Genomic DNA, 21717 nt, shown 5'->3' with positions numbered 1-21717 from the left:
GCAGGACATGCTTTGTGGAGTGTGGTGTCAAAATATCTTTATTACAGAGACCTCTCCCCAGACCTCTCAACCATTTTGTTACGTTACAGCCTTATTCTAAAATGGATTTAAAAAATATTCCTCATCAATCTACACACAATACCCCATAATGACAAAGCAAAAGCAGGTTTTTAGAAATTTTTGCAAATGTATTAAAAATAAAAAACAGAAATATCACATTTACATAAGTATTCAGACCCTTTACTCAGTACTTTGTTGAAGCACCTTGGGTAGTGTGTCTCGAGTCTTCTTGGGTACAAGCTTGGCACAACCTGTATTGGGGATTTTCTCCCATTCTTCTCTGCAGATCCTCAAGCGCTGTCAGGTTAGATGGGGAGCGTCGCTACACAGCTATTCTCAGGTGTCTCTAGAGATGTTCGATTGGGTTCAAGGCCAGGCTCTGGCTGGGCCACTCAAGGACATTCAGAGACTTGTTTTTTAATTTATTTATTTTAACCTTTATTTAACTAGGCAAGTCAGTTAATTAAGAACAAATTCTTATTTACAATGACGGCCTACCAAAAGGCCTCCTGCGGGGATGGGGTCTGGGATTAAAAATAAAAAATATTGCACAAAACACACATGACAAGAGAGACAACAAAACACTACATAAAGAGAGACCTAAGACTGTTGTTGTGTGGCAGCAACATATGGTAGCAACACATGACAACACAGAATGGTAGCAACAAAACATGACAACAACATGGTAGCAACGCAACATGGCAGCAGCACAACATGGTAGCAGCACAAAACATAGTACAAACAATAATGGGCACAGACAACATCACAAAGGTCAAGAATTTAGAGACAATACATCGCACAAAGCAGCGTGATGGCTGCTTTGCGTGATGTATTGTTGTCTCTAACTTCTTGACCTTTGTTGCTACCTCAATGAGGACCTTTAAGGTTGCAGTGACAGATCCATAACCTTAGCGGAAACCAGATTGCATACCAGAGAGGACACTATAGATATCTAGATATCAGAATTGAAGGAATGATGGATGGCGTTAAATACAGGGAAATTCTTGAGGGAAACCTGTTTCAGTCTTCCAGAGATTTGAGACTGGGACGGAGGTTCACCTTCCAGCACGTGAGTGATTTCAGGGGAAACATTTAAATGTCTTGGAATGGCCTAGTCAAAGCCCAGACCTCAATCCAATTGAGAATCTGTGGTATGACTTAAAGATTGCTGTACACCAGCGGAACCCATCCAACTTGAAGTAGCTGGAGCAGTTTTGCCTTGAAGAATAGTTATGCATGCTCAAGTTGGAGCAGTTTTGCCTTGGTGAATAGTTATGCATGCTCAAGTTTTCAGGTTTTTAAAATGATTTCTTGTTTGTTTCACAATAAAAAATATTTTGCATCTTCAAAGTGTTAGGCATGTTGGGTAAATCAAATGATACAAACCCCACAAAAAGCAATTTTAATTCCAGGTTGTAAGGCAACAAAATAGGAAAAATGCCAAGGAGGTTGAATAGTTTCGCAAGCCACTGTTACATCGCATTTAATCATGGCAAGGCAACTTGAAACATGGCCGAATACAAACAGTGTAGTTACTTCCTCCGTAAGGCAATCAAACAAGCAAAGCATCAGTATATAGACAAAGTGGAGTCGCAATTCAAAGGCTCAAATAGGAGACGTATGTGGCAGGGTCTACAGACAATCACGGATTACAAAAAGAAAACCAGCCCCATCGTGGACATCGACGTCTTGCTCCCAGACAAATTAAACAACTTCTTTGCGTGCTTTGAGGACTATACAGTGCCACCGACATGGCCCGCTACCAAAGACTGTGGGCTCTCCTTCTTTTACATTTTTACATTTTAGTCATTTAGCAGACGCTCTTATCCAGAGCGACTTACAGTAGTGAATGCATACATTTTATAATTTTTTTCCCCCCGTACTGGTCCCCCGTGGGAATCGAACCCACAACCCTTTTTTTTCTCTTTTTTTTATTTTTATTTTTGGCGATGTGAGTGAAACATTTAAACGAGTTAACCCTCGCAAGGCTGCCGGCCCAGATGGCATCCCTAGCCTCATCCACAGACCATGTGCAGACCAGCTGGCTGGTATGTTTACGGACATATTCAATCAATCTCTATCCCAGTCTGCTGTCTGCTGTCCCCACATGTTCAAGATGGCCACCATTGTTCCTGTACCCAAGAAAGCTAAGGTAACTGAACTAAATGTCTATCGCCCTGTAACACTCACTTCTGTCATCCTGAAGTGCTTTGAGAGACTAGTCAAGGATCATATCACCTCCACCCTACCTGTCACCCTAGACCCACTCCAATTTGCTTACAGCCCAATAGGTCCACAGACAATGCAACCGCCATCACGCTGTACACTGCCCTATCCCATCTGGACAAGAGGAATACCTATGTAAGAATTCTGTTCATTGACTCAGCATTCAACACCATAGTACCCTCCAAACTCATCATTAAGCTTGAGACCCTGGGTCTCGACCCCACCCTGTGCAACTGGGTCCTGGACTTCCTTATGGGCCGCCCCTAGGTGGTGAAGGTAGGAAACAACATCTCAACCCTGCTGATCCTCAACACTGGGGCCCCACAGGTTTGCTTTCTCAGCCCTCTCCTGTACTCCTTGTTCACCCACGACTGCGTGTCCATGCACGCCTCCAACTCAATCATCAAGTTTGCAGATGACACTACAGTGGTAGGTTTGATTTCCAACAACGACGAGACAGCCTACAGGGAGGAGGTGAGGGCCCTCAGAGTGTGGTGTCAGGAAAATAACCTCTCACTCAATGTCAGCAAAACAAAAGAGATGATTGTGGACTTCAGGAAACAGCGAAGGGAGCTCCCCCTATCCACATCGATGGGACAGCAGTGGAGAAGGTTTGTCGGTGTACATATATCCGACAAACTGAAATGGTCCATGCACACAGTGTGGTGATGAAGGCGCATCAGCACCTCTTCAACCTCAGGAGGCTGAAAAAATGTGGCTTGTCACCGAAAACCCTCAGTAACTTTTACAGTTGCACAATTGAGAGCATTCTGTCGGGCTGTATCACCGCCTGGTACGGCAACTGCACCACCCACAACCACAGGGCTCCCCAGAGGGTGGTGCGGTCTGCACAACGCATCACCGGGGGCAAACTACCTGCCCTCCAGGACAACAGCAACACCCGATGTCACAGAAAGGCAAAAAAGATCATCAAGGACAATAACCACCCGAGCCACTACCTGTTCACTCCACTTCCATCCAGAAGGCGAGGTCAGTACAGGTGCATCAAAGCTGGGACAGAGAGATAGAAGCTGTTTTTCAATCTCAAGGCCATCATTTACATTTACATTTTAGTCATTTAGCAGACGCTCTTATCCAGAGCGACTTACAGTAGTGAATGCATACATTTCATTTTTTTTTTTTTTTCTCGTACTGGTCCCCCGTGGGAATCGAACCCACAACCCTGGCGTTGCAAACACCATGCTCTACCAACTGAGCCACACGGGACCTATATTGTTAAACAGCCGCCACTAGCACAGAGAGGCGGCTGACTACCAAAAGACTTGATATCATTGGCCACTTTAATAAATGGATGACTAGTCACTTTAATAATGCCACTTTAAGAATGTTTACATATCTCGCATTAGTTATCTCATATGTATATACTGTATCCTTTACTATCTATTGCATCTTAGCCTCTCTGTCACTGCTCATCCATATATTTTATACTTACATATTCTCATCCCATTTCTTTACTAGATTATGCATTAGGTTTTGTTGTAGAATTTGTCAGATATAACCTGTTAGATACTGCTGCACTGTCAGATCTAGAAGCATTTCGCTACACTCGCAATAACATCTGCTAACCATGTGTATGTGACCAATAAAACTTGATTTGATATATTCATATGGGCAATTTTCAGCCCTTTCCTGGGTAGCTTATATAACAGAGATAGACATAATATGGAAAAGAGCAAACAAAACAGGAGAAAATAATATAAATTAATCAGTTGTGTGTAAGTATGTGTGTGTTGCGGGGTTGAAGCTACAACCCATAGGCTTGGCTGTCTCAACACTTCCAGGCTTTTGGGAGGGAGGGTGGACAATGAGCCTGTCATAGCGGATGTAAGCAATGTCCTCACGCGCTCTGGCATCTTTCATGGCTGGAATAAGTTCTTTCCTCTTCTGGCACACAGCTTCCGGGTGGTCCTCGTTGAGGAAGATATACTGTACGTTCCTCTCAAGTTCTTGGCTCTTTCCAGAACAGCTACCTTGACCTTGAACCTCAGGAACTTGACCGGTATCGGCCTGGGCCTGTCACCTGGGCCAGTGGTGGGTTTTCCAGTCCTGTGGGCAAACTCCACCTCAATCTTCCTGTGGTCCATCTTCAGTTTCTCCAAGATCATTTCCCTCACTTTGTCCTCAGACTCCGTCCAGGTCTCGTGGAGATTCTGCAATTTCGTCTACAACCGTGCTGTTCCTCCTTGCTTGTCCTTCGAGATCTGATTTCCCTCTCATTGTTATCATGGATTCACATACAGAACTTATGTCCTCTCTCAATGACATACAGATTGCTGCATCTTGCCTTTCTCCAGTTTAAACTCATCGAACTGACCCTGGGAGAACTGCAAACTGTTCTTTAGGTCCTGGACCTCTGGTCAGGTCGTCCATTCTTTTATTAGTTGACTCCACCAGTATTTGGACAAAACACTTGAAGCTATTTTCTTGTTGTTGTAACAACTGCTTGTAAAAATATTTTTGTTTGTTTAAAAGATCCTTCAGCGTAGGTTACGCTGTTACTCCTAGCAGTTCCAGACAGGGCAGGTCGCAGGGAAAATTGAAAACAACAAGTATCTAGACAGCCACAAGCCCGGGACAATCTGTGGTCCCAGCCACAATGGCTAACCGCGTTACCAGCTGCGTTCAAGCCCTCAAGAAAACCCTGCTAGCTTGATAGGCAGCTATGCCAAGCAGCTCCTCAGACCCACCCTTGGTCGGCAGGATCACTGGACAAATAGTAGCGGTCCGAGCAACTGACGCCAACCGCATCGCGGGATCCAAACTCAAAATGTTTAGTATCCATATTTACTGTGTTACAATTGAATTATAATCCATCAATGGTCACTGTAATATACAGTAAACTAGTGTTTTTCATCTCTTCTAGCTGGCATAATATGGGCTGTTATGGTTTGCAATGTTAATGACAAAGGATTAGTGATCTACTAGTGGTACACATGACAAAATGTTTACCATCCATTTAAATGTGTTAAAATTGTATTATCACTCAAATCTAAATTGTAATAGGAAAGAACGAGTATTATTCAAATGGTGTAGCTGGCAAATACAGACATGTTATGCTTTGCAATTGTATTGAGAATGTATTAGTGATCTACTATTGGCAGACGTGAAAAAAACATTACCATCCATTTCTACTGTGTTAAAATTGAATTATAATCATTAAATAGTTTACTGTAATATACAGTAAACTTGTTCTTCCAATCTTGTAGCTGGCATAATATGGGCATCTTATACTTTGAAGTGATGAATGATATACTGGTGGCACACGTGAAAAAATGTTTACCATCCATTTTTACTGTGTTCAAATTGAATTATAACCCCCCAAAAATCACTGTAATATACAGTAAACTAGTTTTTTCCAATGTTGTAGCTGGCATATAATGGGCATATTATACATTGCAATTTTAATGACAATGGATTAGTGATCTACTAGTAGCAAATGTTTACCATCCATTTTTATTGTGTTAAAATGTAATTACAAATCCCTCAGCTCACTATATTAGGACCAAACAAGTATATTTCCAATGTTGTAGCTGGCATAATATGTGCATGTTATGCTTTGCAATGTTAACTCCAATACTGTATCAACCATTGTGTTACACAGCTTTCGTAGCTGGTTATGAATGTCTCAAACAACACAGATTAATATCGGTCATTATCTTCATTTCCTGACTTTGAGACAATTACATTTCTATTTTCATTTGTTATGAACAAGGTAATGGTATGTTTTTCTTATGTAGTCATTTACTTTCCTTTTTCAGTCAGCCTCGAGGCATGATCATGAACAGCATCTTAAAATCCATCTTTGAAACTTTGAAAATATATTTTATGGAACAGCATATTTCATAAATGAATGGACACGATTTCTTCAGAATAGGTCAACTTTTAAGTCCATTTTTTCAGCTTTTACATTGCCATCGACTGTTCGATGGGCCATGGCTTATAAAATGGAATGTTGTATGCATTTACACACACACACACATTTATTTACAGAATTTATTCTGTTCAACGGTCTTCCTCCTTTCCCTGTACAATTAGAAATGGTAGACTTTTGTTTAAAACGTGTGTGCAGTGATGTCCTCTGATTTATTGAGCTGGGATGTCCTCTGACTGATATAACACTGACTAACTACAGTAAGGTGAAACATGTTGGTCGTAAAGTCTAACTTCTTCACTATCTTTGTTTCAACCCCCCCGAGCCTAGGTGAAAAATCTGTGGATGTGACCTTGAGCAAGGCATTTAACCCTAATTGCTCTAGATAAGACGTTTTTTTGTTTTATGACAACACAAGAGCAATTGGGTTGTCATGCAGGTTCACATATTCTGGATCTGGCTATACTGAGTACCTGCACATTATTGGATTCGAGGCTGAAGATGAGGCAGTCTATAGCTGCACTTGTCATCACTGGGTCACTGGCATACACCTAGTGCCACAATTGCATGAGCAGCCTGCACAAAAACCTAACTCCACTCAAAGCAGGAGAAACCTTCAAACCTGTTGCCCATCACTACTGTCATTTCCACCATTTTCATCAAACTGACCAGACATTTATCATTTGAAATCAACATACACCAATGTGTCAATCGTGTACATTTATCTAAAATATAATATTGATATGCATCTACATTATAATTCTCAACGCCTGCATGCTAAAACAAGGGTCGAGATGATACCAATATTGAGATACTCGTTAGCGAAGGGAAGTTCTATTTTTGTTCATGATGTCTCTTTTAATTGTATGTGAATAGGGACTTCTAATGAGGAATGCTGTATCGCAATCAGCATTTATTAACTTACCTCTGTTTGATATTTCAACAACTAAAGCCATTCTGCCAAGTCTTTAAAGCAGACATTTACCAATAAAATCACAAATCATGTTATATGTAAATCCCAGAGAGAAAGAGAGCGTGTTCAAGACTGGAGTGGGAGAATATGGGTTACTTGGACTGTACGTGGACATGCTTAAATCCACTGACAATAGCCGGCTGGGTTCACTGAAGACAGCAATGCTGCTAGTATGTTGCGTTCTCTTGTGTAGCGATCGATTGCTACTGCCTGAGTCGTCTGATGTAAAGATGGATGCCTTCCGATATAGGTAAATAAAATAAAAACATTTATGGACTGGCATGTATCTTATTGTTGTGATCGTCAAGGCTAAAGGGAGCTACACCGTGAAGTGATATTTTTCTTGTGACACAATGTATCGAGTTTTTAAAACGAACAGCAGCAGTGCACTAAACAAACCATAGCGTGGTTCGCAGTAATCTGTTTCTTGAAGTAACATTCAATGTCTTACAATTAATTTTCGATTGCACCATATGTTAGGTTGATGATACATTTATTTCCAGTATTTTTTTTGGTCTTTTCTGTAAATAATCACAAAATATCCCCCGTCTCTGTCTGCTAATCTGAAATCGACACGAGTGCAATGGTGTCTATCTGCGTTATTTTCAATTGTGCATACTGGACAATGTTATGCCACATAGTAGGGGCCGAGGACTTCTGTATGATAAAAAAATAATATAAGGAAAACATTTATTCAATGCTGTTCTGTAAACGATATATGATGCAAAGCAGTTAACGTAGCATGTCGTTATCTAATTTGTACGACAAACAACGAATAATCCAATTATTTTTGGTCATAAATGACAGGTTATAAACGTGAATAGCCTAGATTCCACTTTTTTAAATATAATTCATTGTGCATTTAGTTGTGTCACCCTTTGTTACAATGTTTCATTGCTTGTTGTTGCTCCTGCTCCCCACACTCCTTACCGTGACTCATTGAAATATATCTTACGTTGTAAATGTAATGTATGAACATTAAATGATGTGTTATGATATGTGTCCTGTCTGGTCTAGCCCCGTCTTGGCCAATGCTTGCTGCTTTACAGCATGAACACAGAAGTGTGGGCTCATCTTCTAATTCTGGCAAATGAAAATGGATGAGATTTCGATGTCCAGCCTGGACAACAGCAAGCTGGAGGTAAATATAGTAGTAGGTTTGGTTTAGTCCTGTGTGGACTATACATAAGGGTATCGTTTTTCACCCACACATTTAATTTTAGTCTTAGACAAAGGCTTAAACATTTGGACTGTGTGTCATTTGGACTGCAGCTATGGCTGATGCGTAACCTGGCCAGCGCAATTCAGCTTGACTGTTTGGCCCTAGTGTGAATCAGTTCTGTAGCCAACTCTTCTAACAGTATCTTTCCATAGAAAGGCTTTATCCTGGTTCTATATAATAATGCTGTGGTGGTTGGCAGGGCGTAGCTCAGGACATCCTTTCTGACCTGGTGGAGGATGCTTGTCTGGGCCTGTGCTTTGAGGTCCACCGGGCCGTCAAGCAGGGCTACTTTTTCCTGGAAGACACGGACCAAGAAACCATGAGGGACTTTGGTATGTATTTCTACTTTCTACTCACCTATTTTTTTTCAAATTATTGTTTAACAATGGTTAAGATAAAGACGTGTACAGAAGATATCATTCCACAATTCTTAATATGCTAACTACACCACCAAACACTGATTGCAATATATAAATATACCTACATACCTTTACTATGTAAAGTGCTTTGAACTACAATTTTTCTTTCTCTTTACTTTTGCCTGAGTAGAAATTGTGGACCAGCCAGGAGTGGATGTGTTCGGGCAGGTGTACAACCAGTGGAAGAACAAGGAGTGTGTCTGTCCCAACTGCAGCCGGAGCATCGCCGCGTCGCGCTTTGCCCCGCACTTGGAGAAGTGCCTGGGCATGGGGCGCAACAGCAGCCGCATAGCCAACCGCAGGTTAGCCACCTACCCCCACACAACTGAAACAATTGGCATGTCCCAGACCGTCCACAAAGAAGTCGCACTATGCAAATGAACCAATTATTGAATGCTACGTCATCTACATTGCAGTTGGGCAATACAGTTGAAGTTGGAAGTTTACATACACTTAGGTTGGAGTCATTAAAACTCGTTTTTCAACCACTCCACTAATTTCTTGTGAACAAACTATAGTTTTGGCAAGTCGGTTAGGACATCTACTTTGTGCATGACACAAGTAATTTTTCCAACAATTGTTTACAGACAAATTATTTCACCTATAATTCACTGTATCATAATTCCAGCTGGTCAGAAGTTTACATACACTAAGTTGACTGCCTTTAAACAGCTTGGAAAATTCCAGAAAATGATGTCATGGCTTTAGAAACTTCTGATAGGCTAATTGATATCATTTGAGTCAATTGGAGGTGTACCTGTGGATGTATTTCAAGGCCTACCTTCAAACTCAGTGCCTCTTTGCTTGATATCATGGGAAAATCAAAAGAAATCAGCCAAAAAATTATAGACCTCTACAAGTCTGGTTCATCCTTGGGAGCAATTTCCAAATGCCTGAAGGTACCACGTTCATCTGTACAAACAATAGTAAGCAAGTATAAACACCATGGGACCACGCAGCCATCATACCGCTCAGGAAGGAGACACGTTCTGTCTCCTAGAGATGAACGTACTTCGGTGTGAAAAGTGCAAATCAATCCTAGAAAAACAGCAAAGGACCTTGTGAAGATGCTGGAGGAAACAGGTAAAAAAAAGTATCAATATCCACAGTAAATCGAGTCCTATATCGGCATAACCTGAAAGGCCATTCAGCAAAGAAGAAGCCACTGCTCCAAAACCACCATAAATAAGCCAGACTACGGTTTGCAGCTGCACATGGGGACAAAGATCGTACTTTTTGGAGAAATGTCCTCTGGTCTGATGAAACAAAAATAGAACTGTTTGGCCATAAGGACCATCGTTATGTTTGGAAGAAAAAGGGGGAGGAGTGCAAGCCGAAGAACACCATCCCAACCGTGAAGCAAGAGGGTGGCAGCATCATGTTGTGGGGGTGCTTTGCTGTAGGAGGGACTGGTGCACTTCACAAAATAGATGGCATCATGAGGAGGAAAATTGTGGCTATATTGAAGCAACATCTCAAGACATCAGTCAGGAAGTTAAAGCTTGGTCGCAAATGGGTCTTCCAAATGGACAACGACCCCAAGCAAATTTCCAAAGTTGTGACAAAATGGCTTAAGGACAACAAAGTCAAGGTATTGGAGTGGCCATCACAACGCCATGACCTCAATCCTATAGCAAATTTGTGGGAAGAACTGAAAAAGCATGTGCGAGCAAGGAGGCCTACAAACCTGACTCTGTTACACCAGCTCTGTCAGGAGGAATGGGCCAAAATTCACCCAACTTATTGTGGGAAGCTTGTGGAAGGATACCCGAAACGTTTGACCCAAGTTAAACAATTTTAAAGACAATGCTACCATATACTAATTGAGTGTATGTAAACTTCTGACCCACTTGGAATGTGATGAAAGAAATAAAAGCTGAAATAAATCATTCTCTCAAATATTGTTCTGACATTTCACATTCTTAAAATAAAGTGCTGATCCTAACTGACCTAAAACAGGGATTTTTTTTACGAGGATTAAATGTCAGGAATTGTGAAAAACTGAGTTTAAATGTATTTTGCTAAGGTGTATGTAAACTTCCGACTTCAACTGTATGTCATATTGATGCGGTTACTGACATCTTTAAAGGGATGGCTGAACTCACTCATTTCGCCTCCCTTTTCCACATCCTTGTTATGAAATGCTAGAAGCCATGACTGAAGCAACGAGAGTTTGAAGTGTAGGTGTTACGTTCGCTAATAGCCTGGTGTTGTGTGTTCCTCTTTACTGATCCTAAACAGCAACCATACTTTACGAGATGAATGCCTTACCAACCACTTGACGCAGCATGACAACGTAAACGAGATTGGTCAAGAATCCTAAACCCTGAACATTTCCTCCTTTCTAGAATACCTTTGATACTTGTGCTTATGATGCTAATGTTATCTCACGAATGTGAGGATGTTTGAGTCGGGGGGAGGGAAAACAAGCCCTTTATAAAGACCAAGTCTCGCTCTTTCAACATAACATTGGCAACTATGTATTGTTTCATGTAAACAAGACCGAGGCGCTGTTGTCTGTAAAGAAATGGGCAGGCTGTAGGTTGATTCTGCTGCACTCAGCTCAGCTGCTTCTCCGTGCATGACAAATCTCCCTAGGCGTTACCATCCCCTTTTAGTGGGCAAGACTGGGCATGATTGAAATCAAAAACCAAATCACAAATATCCAAGGATTTAGGAATTTATGTCATAGTTTTTGAAGATATTGACTTAATGACCAAAATGATCCTATTTACACTTTGTATTACATTTTGGCACTAGAATAAATGTTTCTGACTAATGTCGATGCCTCATAGGCCGTTTTCAACCAGACAAGTATTTTTTTGTTTTGGTTCAGCTAACCTTTAAACATAGCTACCCTAAAACCAGTTGACTTTGCAGTGCAGACAGCAATGTAATGCCGTTAAGACTGGAGTTGCTGCCTCGAATCCCCGAGCCGACAAGGTGAAACATCTGTTAATGTGCCCTTGAACAAGGCACTTAACCCTCATTTGCTTCAGGGGCGCTGTACTATTATGGCCGACCCTGTAAAACAACACATTTCACTGCATCTATCTGGTGAATGTGACAATAAAAAATGTTTAAAAATATATATTTTACCCTTTCCTCATACCACAACAGAGTATTATTCTTTTCTAATCAAATGTAGTTTGCACACTTTTAATTACACTGTACTTTCTCAAGCAATCCTGAAGGAAGGATTCTTTCAAGTACTTTGCTCTAGCCTGCCTGGAGTAACAGATGGGCAGGGTTTGCCGTTTTGAGACTGTTCTATTGGTTCATTAAACCACACAAGCTCAATTAAACGCAGATGAAGTATTGGAAATGATTTCAAATAGTATTTTGAACCCAGGTCTGGCCATAAATCAATGGATGATGTCACTGACTGTCATTTCTTCCCCCCACAGAATAGTCACCGGCAACAACACTAACAATAAATCAGAGAGCGACCAGGAGGATAATGATGACGTCAATGATAACGACTGGTCCTACGGGGCGGAAAAGAAAGGTAAAGGACTGGCTTTCACCCTCCTTTTTCAAGGGGATCTGGGTCTTGTTTAGGAGGCAGAAAACAAGAGCAAACGTTGTGAAACAGAACGGTACTACGTGGCCTTATCCAATAAGAACAGAGGTTAAATCAAATCACATTTTATTTGTCGCGTGCTGAATACAATCAAATGCTTACTTACAAGCCCTGAACCAACTATGCAATTTTAAGAAAAAATAAGTGTAAAGAAAGTATTTACTAAATAAACCGAAGTAAACAATAAATACATTAAAATTATAATGAAAATATAAAAAATAAATAAAGAGAAACAATAAAATAACAGTTACAGGGGGTATCGGCAGGGTTGGGTAGGTTACTTTCTAAATGTAATCCGTAAGTTACTAGTTACCTGTTCAAAATTGTAATCAGTAACATAACTTTTGGATTACCCAAACTCAGTAACGTAATCTGATTACATTCCATTACTATTAGATTACTTTCCCCTTAAGAGGCATTAGAAGACAAAAATGTATGTTAGCAATTGAACAACATCTATTGTAGGATAAATCAATGTTAAAGTTTACATAGCTGGCCATATATGGATGTAAGATTTTACTTTATGGGTTGGTTATGTAGGCTTCTTGTAACCCATCGCTTTCTACTACATATAATAATACGATTAAATGATATCTTTACATTAAAAACCAAAGTCTATCAGAATTCCAGTCATTCCAATAAATGTTTTACCCTTTGATCTTCAAGAATAGGACTTGGAAGTATAGATTAGCTAAATTGTTTTACCTGAGCATGACCCCAAAACTAAGGACTTATTAGCCAGCCCTACTCTGTTGTTTATGATTTTGTTGTCATGGAGGACTGATTGGGCTCATTGATTTGAGTTGAAAAATAAATGCTGCGCTCATGGAATGGCATGCTTTGAGTGCTACTGAAAAGTGTTATTTACATGTGAAGAATGAATGCTGCATTTGCTATAGGCCTATTGTTTACCTTTTTGTTGGTGACACTTTGATATCTTGATAATCTGTAACTGTTTAAACGGTAAATCGACAGATGAAACAATAACAAAAAGGCTACCCCACCTCGGTTTTGGTAAAACGCTGAGGGATGGGCCTGGAGAAATGTAACCACTCTGATTAATGGATGTAAGAACTGACCATCCATGTTATCAAAATGATTGTTTTAACCATGTTGTGAGGATATACGGTGTTTGTTTACATTTACAATGTTTACAAACATTGGAGAAAAACAAGCTTATATTTTGGGTTCTCGTGGAGTGTGACAGTTGAACTAAGCTCATGAGGCATTTATAAGTTATATTATTCAAGAATCAATGGATATATATAAATTATGCAATATGCAGCTGTTGCAAGAGCATTTTTCACTGGCTGTCCATTGGTTTCAAAAACGATGATTGATAGGCAGCTTAAACTTCTTGAATTCAACCATTATTGGGTTCAAATATACATTTGGATTTGTGAACAGCCATCTACAACAATCACAATCCAAAAGGCACAAATAGCTAAATGGGAGAGCAGCAGTGTGATTCACATCAATGCGCTATGTAGATATCAATAATAAGTGATGTCCGTATCGCCGTAGACTACACCACTGCTGCCATCCTTACCTCCAAGCGTTTATTCAAGTTACATAATCTTTGGATGCCGACAGCAGTCGCCCCATTGGAAGACATAGCTTGGGCTGTAGCCTAAAAAAGCCTATTCCTGCTCTTTTCCCGTGATCCATCAAACACATTTGGTGTGTCATCATAGTGGTCTCTGACTTTTGGTCAGACTCGCTCACGTGGAACAAATTTAAACGTGCACCTTTTTTCAATACTGATTTGAATGTCATTGAGAAAACAGAAGTGTCAAGGATTTCTTTTCGCACCATGTTTTCTGAATTTAAAAGTAATCCTCGACGTAATCGTCTAGTTTTTCAAAAGTAGCTGTAATCTGATTACAATATTTTTTTCTTGTAAAGTAACAGATTACAGGTTGTTTTTTTTGTAATCCGTTACTCCCCAACCCTGGCTACTGGTACAGAGTCAATGTGCGGGGGCACAGGTAGCCATTTGATTAGCTGTTCAGGATGCTTATGGCTTGGGGGTAAAAGCTGTTAAGAAGCCTTTTGGACCTAGACTTGGCTCTACGGTACCGCTTGCCGTGCGGTAGCAGAGAGAACAGGGTGGCTGGAGTTTTTGGCAATTTTTAGGGCCTTCTGACACCGCCTGGTATAGAGGTCCTGGAAGGCAGGAAGCTTTGCCCCAGTGATTTACCGGGCTGTACGCACTACGCTCTCGTGCCAGTTGCCATACCAGGCAGTGATGCAACCAGTCAGGATGCTCTCGATGGTGCAGCTGTATAACTTTTTGAGGATCTGAGGACACATGGCAAATTTTTTCAGTCTCCTGAGTGGGAATAGGTTTTGTTGTGCCCTCTGCCCTTGGTGTGTTTGGACCATGACAGTTCGTTAGTGATGTGGACACCAAGGAACTTGAAGCTCTCAACCTGTACCACTACAGCCCCATCAATGAGAATGGGGACGTGCTCGGCTCTCCTTTTCCTGTAGTCCACGATCATATTCTTTGTTTTGATCACGTTGAGGGAGATGTTATTAGAGGTCAACCGATTATGATTTTTCAACGCCGATACCGATTATTGGGGGACCAAAAAAAGCCGATACTGATTAATTGGATGGTTTTTATATACACCCGTGTGTGTGTGTGTGTGTGTGTGTGTGTGTGTGTGTGTGTGTGTGTGTGTGTGTGTGTGTGTGTGTGTGTGTGTGTGTGTGTGTGTGTGTGTGTGTAATAATGACAATTACAAAAATACTGAATGAACACTAATTTTAACTAAGTATAATACATAAATAAAATCTATTTAGTCTCAAATAAATAATGAAACATGTTCAATTTGGTTTAAATAGTGCAAAAATACAGTGTTGGAGAAGAAAGTAAAAGTGCAATATGTGCCATGTAAAAAAAGCTAACGTTTAAGTTCCTTGCTCAGAACATGAGAACATATGAAAGCTGATGGTTCCTTTTAACACGAGTCTTCAATATTCCCAGTTAAGACGTTTTAGGTTGTCATTATCATTGGCATTATGACGGGTCGACTATATACATATACATTTGACTATTGGATGTTCTTACAGTGGGGGAAAAAAGTATTTGATCCCCTGCTGATTTTGTACGTTTGCCCACTGATAAAGAAAGGATCAGTCTATCATTTTAATGGTAGGTTTATTTGAACAGTGAGAGACAGAATAACAACAAAAATATCGAGAAAAACACATGTCAAAAATGTTATAAAATGATTTGCATTTTATTGAGGGAAATAAGTATTTGACCCCCTCTCAGAAAGATTTCTGGCTCCCAGGTATCTTTTATAAAGGTAACAAGCTGAGATTAGGAGCACACTCTTAAAGGGAGTGCTCCTAACCGCAGTTTGTTACCTGTAAAAAAGACACCTGTCCACAGAAGCAATCAATCAATCAGATTCCAAACTCTCCACCATGGCCAAGACCAAAGAGCTCTCCAAGGATGTCAGGGACAAGATTGTAGACCTACACAAGGCTGGAATGGGCTACAAGACCATCGCCAAGCAGCTTGGTGAGAAGGTGACAACAGTTGGTGCCTTTATTCGCAAATGGAAGAAACACAAAAGAACTGTCAATATCCCTCGGCCTGGGGCTCCATGCAAGATCTCACCTCGTGGGGTTGCAATGATCATGAGAACGGTGAGGAATCCGCCCAGATCTACACGGGAGGACCTTGTCAATGATCTCAAGGCAGCTGGGACCATAGTCACCAAGAAAACAATTGGTAACACACTACGCCATGAAGGACTGAAATCCTGCAGCGCCCGCAAGGTCCCCCTGCTCAAGAATACATATACATGCCCGTCTGAAGTTTGCCAATGAACATCTGAATGATTCAGAGGACAACTGGTGAAAGTGTTGTGGTCAGATGAGACCAAAATGGAGCTCTTTCGCATCAACTCAACTCACCGTGTTTGGAGGAGGAGGAATGCTGCCTATGACCCCAAGAACACCATCTCCATCGTCAAACATGGAGGTGGAAACATTATGCTTTGGGGGTGTTTTTCTGTTAAGGGGACAGGACAACTTCACCGCATCATTTGACGGGGCCATGTACTGTTAAATCTTGGGTGAGAACCTCCTTCCCTCAGCTAGGGCATTGGAAATGGGTCGTGGATGGGTATTCCAGCATGACAATGACCCAAAACGCACGGCCAAGGCAACAAAGGAGTGGCTCAAGAAGAAGCACATTAAGGTCCTGGAGTGGCCTAGCCAGTCTCCAGACCTTAATCCCATAGAAAATATGTGGAGGGAGCTGAAGGTTCGAGTTGCCAAACGTCAGCCTCGAAACCTTAATGACTTGGAGAAGATCTGCAAAGAGGAGTGGGAAAAAATCCCTCCTGAGATGTGTGCAAACCTGGTGGCCAACTACAAGAAACATCTGACCTCTGTGATTGCCAACAAGGGTTTTGCCAACAAGTACTAAGTCATGTTTTCCAGAGGGGTCAAATACTTATTTCCCTCATTAAAATGCAAATCATTTTATAACATTTTTGACATGCGTTTTTCTGGATTTTTTTGTTGTTGTTCTGTCTCTCACTGTTCAAATAAACCTACCATTAAAATTATAGACTGATCATTTCTTTGTAAGTGGGCAAACGTACAAAATCAGCAGGGGATCAAATACTTTTTCCCCCCACTGTATAGGCACTTTAGTATTGCCAGCCTAATCTCGGGAGTTGATAGGCTTGAAGTCATAAACAGTGCTGTGCATCAAGTATTGCTAAGAGCTTCTGGCAAATGCAGTAAAGTGCTGTTTGAATGAATGCTTACGAGCCTGCTGCTGACTGAGCAATGGTAGGCAGACTGCTCTATCAAATATCAAATCATAGACTTAATTATAATATAATATACACACAGAAATACGAGCTTTTGGTCATTTATATGGTCAAATCCAGAAACTATAATTTCGAAAACAAAACGTTTATTCTTTCGGTGAAATACAGAACTGTTCCGTATTTTATCGAACGGGTGGCAACCCTAAGTCTAAATATTGCTGTTACATTGCACAACCTTCAATGTTATGTCATAATTATGTAAAATTCTGGCAAATGAATTACGGTCTTTGTTAGGAAGAAATGGTCTTCACACAGCAACGAGCCAGGCTGCCCAAACTGCTGCATATACCCTGACTCTGCTTGCACAGAACGCAAGAGAAGTGACACAATTTCCCTAGTTAATATTGCCTGCTAACATGCATTTCTTTTATCTAAATATGCAGGTTTAAAAAAATATTTACTTCTGTGTATTGATTTTAAGCAAGGCATTGATGTTTATGGCTAGGTACTTTTGTGCAACGATTGCGCTTTTGTTAAATCTTCACCCGTTTGGCGAAATTGAAGTAGGCTGTGATTCGATGATAAATTAACAGGCACCGCATTGATTATATGCAACGCAGGACAAGCTAATTAACCTAGTAAAATCATCAACCATGTGTAGTTTAACTAGTGATTATGTTAAGATTGATTGATTTTGTTTTTTATAAGGTAAGTTTAATGCTAGCTAGCGACCTACCTTGGCTACTTGCAGCCACAGGTCCTTTTGATGCTGCACTCGGGTAACATGTGGTCAGCCTGCCACGCAGTCTCCTCGTGGATTGCAATGTAATCGTCGTCCAAAAAGACTGATTATCGATTGTTATGAAAACTTGAAATCGGCCCTAATTAATCGACCATGCCGAATAATCGGTCGACCTCTAGTTGTTATGCTGGAACCATACGGCCAGGTCTCTGACCTCCTCCCTATAGGCTGTCTCATCGTTGTCGGTGAAGTTAATGATGGTGTTGGAGTCGTGCTTGGCCGTGCAGTCATGGGTGAACAGGGAGTAAAGGAGGGGACTGAGCACGCACCCCTGAATGGCCCCCGTGTTGAAGATCAGCGTGGCTGATGTGTTAATACCTACCCTTACCACCTGGGGGCGGCCTGTCAGGAAGTCCAGGATCCAGTTGCAGAGGGAGTTGTTTAGTCCCAGGGTCCTTAACTTAGTGATCCAATGAATAGCATTCTCACGTAGGTGTTCCTTTTGTCCGGGTGGGAAAGGGCAGTGTGGAGTGGAATAGAGATTGCGTCATCTGTGGATCTGTTGGGGCTGTATGCAGATTGGAGTGGGTCTAGGATTTCTGGGATAATGGTGTTGCTGTGAGCTATGACCAACCTTTCATGACTACAGATGTGAGTGCTATGGGTCGGTAGTCATTTAGGCAGGTTACCTTGGTGTTCTTGGGCACAGGGACTGTGATGGTCAGATTGAAACATGTTGGTATTACAGACTCGGTCTGGGACAGGTTGAAAATGTCAGTGAGGACACTTGCCAGTTGGTCAGCGCATGCTCGGAGTACACGCCCTGGTAATCCATCTGGCCCTGCAGCCTTGTGAATGTTGACCTGTTTAAAGGTCTTACTCACATCGGCTACGGAGAGCGTGATCACAGTCGTCCGGAACAGCTGGTGCTCTCATGCATGCTTCAGTGTTGCTTGCCAGATGAGCGCATATAGAAATCATTTAGCACATCTGGTAGGCTCGTATCACTGGGCAGATCACGGCTGTGCTTCCCTTTTGTAGTCCGTAATAGTTTGCAAGCCCTGCCACTTCCGACGAGCATCGGAGCCAGTGTAGCAGGATTCAGTGTTAGTCCTGTATTGATGCTTTACCTGCTTGATGGTTCATTGTTGGGCATCTTCGTCATCTGACCACTTCCGTATTGAGCGAGTCACTGGTACTTCCTGCTTTAGTTTTTGCTTGCTTATTATTTTCCATTGCAAAACGTTTTCCTACAGTGTGCCCTACTAAACACAACCCTGGTGACTGACAGTTATATAAAATGTATCTACTCACAAGAGTAGACAAATGGAAATTAGAATACCAGTAGTCAATCTCTACATTTAATTTGAACTGAAACAGTTGACTTCAACTGTGTGCACATGCATCCAAAATGTAGTTGTATCTGTTTGATCTTCACTTGATATCTAGTAGTAAAAAAAATATGCTTTGAAGTGTTATCAATGTGCTTGGTTCTCTTGTGTATTTGTACATTATGATATCTTGTAAATCATTGAAATTATCTCCAAGTGTCTTATAAAATGCTCTCGTTTTTGCAGCGAAGAAGAGAAAATCAGATAAGGTATTTGCACTTTCTTTGAAACAACAATTAAATATTTTCTGTAATAACATAGTTTTGCCACTAGTTGATCATTCTGCTTTTCTTGATGCTTTATCTGAATAGAATCCAGTGCCACAGCTGAATTTCAAGTGAGAAATCGAAGGGAGAATGTTGATTGGCACTTGGGGTTTGTGTAGTTGTAACCAATCTAATAAAATTACTACAGGAAAGCACGACCAAAACAAACCATAAAAATAAAGTTATCTTAATATGTTCGTAAAGTTTCCAACAGTATGCAGCATGATCCTGAAAGGCGACGAGACCAAATTTCGATTTCTTCAATTTTAATGCTTGTTGTGATTGTCAAGCTTTCTGTTAAACAGAACATATTATTTTTAGCGAATAAGACAATTAAATTACCTATTTCTTATTGTTCTGTGTAAACTCTATTTTTATATTTTCCTTTTTTATTGTAGAATCCAAACTCACCCAGGAGATCCAAATCATTTAAACACAAGAGTGGTAAGTCATCATCATTAGTCTATAACTACTAAATGCATGGTAATTGTGACAAATGGAGCGATTGCTTTAGGCCTCATTCTTTGGCACTCTGGCATTAATTCAATAGTATGACAGTGTTATGACAAAGGATATACTGTATGTAAGTTGTCCCTGAGACGCTCTACCCTAGTTCTAGGTCATTGAGACTGAGAGATTAAGTAAGGTGTGGACTGTGGCTCATATGAAATATAAGCTATCCTACAGATAATGGTGGAGTTTTAGGTCATATGTTTTGCAGTTGCGCTGTGCATCTCAGAAGATATTGCTATTTTATATTAAGGTGGTTCCAGAGATCATTTGCGGAGTGTAACTAAAATAAAAACCTCCTGGAACGTCCCCATAATCATAATTTCACAGCCACAGTATAATTTGCTTGGAGTGGAGAATGGAGATGATTTTGATAAATAGTCAGTCTGTCTCCACAGGTATGATGGGCCCCAGACGGCGTATGGACAACCAGGAGAGCCCACGCATGCTGATGAAAGACGAGGCCTTCCCTCAGTGACAGACACACAGGAAGACCATTGAGTCCACCCTGGCTCCTTTTGTTTTTCAATGGACCGTGACTATTGCTAAATGGGTCGTGTTCATTAAGCACCACACTGAACAAAACTGACTGATACAGGGAGGTAGTGACTGAACTTCTCCAATAAGAAATGCTTGTTTGTTTTTCCATTGTGAAACGTTTTAAAATGTTTTGTTACTGTGTGCCCTAATGAACACAACACTGCTGAAGCAGTCCAGAGACCCCATGCACAGTGTCTCTTCCGTTTTTCCCCTCCCCCCACCGAATCGTTGCACCAATAATCATTATTTTATATCATACATTATTTTACCGATAGGTAGCTCTTGGCTGGCCTCTTTACGAAAAATTGTGTTAGAATCTGTCAATGCACAGACAAGGAGTGAGGTCGTACAGTGGCTAGGCAGAGGCAGTCGAGTTCAGAGCAATGGATACTAAGGACCATTTGATTATGCACTGACTGTTTGATGATATTATCAGTCAAGAAGTCTTTTCAACTATCATTTTTTGACAAGAACATAATTATGGACAAATGGACAGTTAAAATCAGAAGTCCCAACAACTTACAGAAAATAATAATGAATGGTTTGTCATTTTATATTATTACTCCATATTCACAATATCAACATCATGATTCTCCAACTGATGAGTATGCTGAAAGGACTCTCGTCACTTGTCATTTACCTGTGGAAATAGGTTTTGAAATAGACTGCAAACTCCTTGCAGTAGAACATGGGTTAATCTGTTTCATTGTAGATGAGTAGTTAGTTAGGCTTGTTTTCTAGCATTAAAAACATTCTTTATTATTTGTTTACATTGTAAAGGGTTATATGTGTCCTCAGTGTTGTGATAGTGTAAATATTTAAATAGTTGAAATGCTGCTATCATGGCTTTGTATTTGTTCATCTGTCAAGTAATAAACAATTGTCATCTGTCGATGTGTAATAATTATTTGAACTGCGAGTATAGGAATTAAAATTATGTTTGGCTTGACGTGGGCTGATATATACATGGGGAGGGGGGAGGAGGAGGGGGGGGGGGGGTGTGTTGCAACAAAGCCAAGTTTTAGTGAACACTTTTCTGTTGAATGAACCTGAACATACCCTAAGCCTTCGCAGCCTGTAGTGCACTCAGT

The 21717-nt window shown here is 40.8% G+C and overlaps 1 protein-coding gene across 1 annotated transcript; it reads left to right on the top strand.

Annotated features, from left to right (window-relative positions):
- Positions 1 to 7288: 7288 nt before the first annotated feature.
- LOC115161989 (ataxin-7-like protein 3) lies at positions 7289 to 21518 on the top strand. The gene is made up of 8 exons (XM_029712863.1): positions 7289 to 7401; positions 8169 to 8292; positions 8573 to 8705; positions 8923 to 9094; positions 12200 to 12300; positions 19497 to 19519; positions 19975 to 20020; positions 20485 to 21518. Exons 2-8 carry the CDS (start codon positions 8242 to 8244, stop codon positions 20562 to 20564), a joined length of 606 nt encoding a protein of 201 aa, XP_029568723.1. The 5' UTR covers positions 7289 to 7401; positions 8169 to 8241; the 3' UTR covers positions 20565 to 21518.
- Positions 21519 to 21717: the final 199 nt, after the last annotated feature.

Source organism: Salmo trutta, chromosome 2 (genome assembly GCF_901001165.1).
Source record: "Salmo trutta chromosome 2, fSalTru1.1, whole genome shotgun sequence".
NCBI classification, from domain to species: domain Eukaryota; kingdom Metazoa; phylum Chordata; class Actinopteri; order Salmoniformes; family Salmonidae; genus Salmo; species Salmo trutta.
The sequence above is the reverse complement of the archived record's forward strand: the minus strand, read 5'-3'. Positions and strand labels throughout refer to the sequence as shown.

Excerpts from the sequence above, each read along its gene's own strand:
- LOC115161989 (XM_029712863.1), top strand. The coding sequence starts at position 8,242 with ATGAAAATGGATGAGATTTCGATGTCCAGCCTGGACAACAGCAAGCTG. Across the intron at positions 19,520-19,974 it reads AGAAGAGAAAATCAGATAAG|AATCCAAACTCACCCAGGAG; the intron begins GTATTTGCACTT and ends TTTTTATTGTAG. Across the intron at positions 20,021-20,484 it reads ATCATTTAAACACAAGAGTG|GTATGATGGGCCCCAGACGG; the intron begins GTAAGTCATCAT and ends CTGTCTCCACAG.